Source organism: Eimeria mitis, genomic scaffold (genome assembly GCF_000499745.2).
Source record: "Eimeria mitis Houghton genomic scaffold, Emh_scaff7558, whole genome shotgun sequence".
Taxonomy (NCBI): Eukaryota; Apicomplexa; class Conoidasida; order Eucoccidiorida; family Eimeriidae; genus Eimeria; species Eimeria mitis.
Genome location: NW_013575535.1, coordinates 1 through 1,072, shown reverse-complemented (window position 1 = coordinate 1,072; position 1,072 = coordinate 1). Strand labels below are relative to the sequence as shown.

Below are 1,072 nucleotides of genomic sequence, written 5' to 3'. Positions count from 1 at the left end.
ACTGCTGATGCAGCAGCAGCACATGCAGCAACGGAAGCACCAGCGGCTCGCGCAGCAGCAGCAGAAGCAGAAACTGCAGCAGCAACTGCAGCAGCAACTGCAGCAGAGCCAGCAGCAGAAGAAGCAGCTGCTCATACAGCAGCTCCTCAGCCAGCGAGTGCAGCAGCAGCAGCAGCTACTGCTGCAGCAACAGAAGCAGCAGCAGCTGACGACGCTGCAGCAGCAACTGCAGCAGAGGACGAAACAGCAACCGCTGCTGCAGCTGCTGCTCCTGATTCCTCCGGAGCAGCAGCAGCAGCAGCAGCTGTTGCTGCTGCTGCTGCTGCAGCGCAGTCACCAGCAGAAGCATCCGATGCAGCAGCAGAGGAGTTAGGTCCTACCACAGCTGCAGCAGCACAAGCAGCAGCAGAAACAGCTGCTGCAGCAGCAGAGGAAGCCGCTGACGCAGCAGCAGATGCAGCAGCACCCACTGCTGCAGTGCCAGCAGCAGAAATAGCAGCAAACGCAGCAGCAGCAGATGAAGCAGAAGCAGCAGCTGCTGCTGATGCAGTTGATACCATGGCCCCTACCTCAGCAGCAGGAGAAGCAGCAGACGCAGCAGCAGAAGAAGCAGCAGAAGCAGCAGCAGACGCAGCAACAAGCGCAGCAGCAAACGCAGCAGACGCAGCAGCAGATGCAGAAGCAGGGGCAGCAGCAGAAGCAGCAGCTTCTGGCGCAGAAACTATTGCAGCAGCAGGAGCTGCAGCAGCAGGCACTGCAGCAGCAGGCGCTGCAGCAGCAGACGCTGCAGCAGCAGCAGTTACAGGGGAAACAGCAGCAGACCCAGCAGCAGAGCCAGCAGCAAACGCAGCAGCAGAGCCAACGGCGCAGGCAGCAGCAGATGCAGCAGCAGATGCAGCAGCAGAAGCAGCAGCAGAAGCAGCAGCAGACGCAGCAGCAAATGCAGCAATATATGCAGGGGATGCAGCAGCAGACACTGCAGAAGAGACAGCAGCAGTAGAGGCAGCAGCAGCAGATGCAGCAACAGACGCAGCAGCTTCTGATGCAGCAGCAGATGCAGCAGCAACAGAGG

The 1,072-nt window shown here is 59.9% G+C and overlaps 2 protein-coding genes across 2 annotated transcripts in view; both read left to right on the top strand.

The window, feature by feature from the left end:
* Nucleotides 1–373, top strand: part of EMH_0091940 (uncharacterized protein) — a gene marked incomplete at both ends in the record, with an annotated part of 1,424 nt that extends 1,051 nt beyond the window's left edge. Inside the window, one exon of the mRNA XM_013501779.1 lies at nucleotides 4–373. Coding sequence (XP_013357233.1) covers nucleotides 4–373 — 370 coding nt within the window. The remainder of the gene's footprint in view (nucleotides 1–3) is intronic.
* Nucleotides 374–517: 144 nt separating this feature from the next.
* On the top strand, nucleotides 518–1,000 carry EMH_0091930 (uncharacterized protein; the record flags this gene model as incomplete). Its single annotated transcript, XM_013501778.1, has 1 exon — nucleotides 518–1,000. One exon carries the CDS (start codon nucleotides 518–520, stop codon nucleotides 998–1,000), a length of 483 nt encoding a protein of 160 aa, XP_013357232.1.
* Nucleotides 1,001–1,072: the final 72 nt, after the last annotated feature.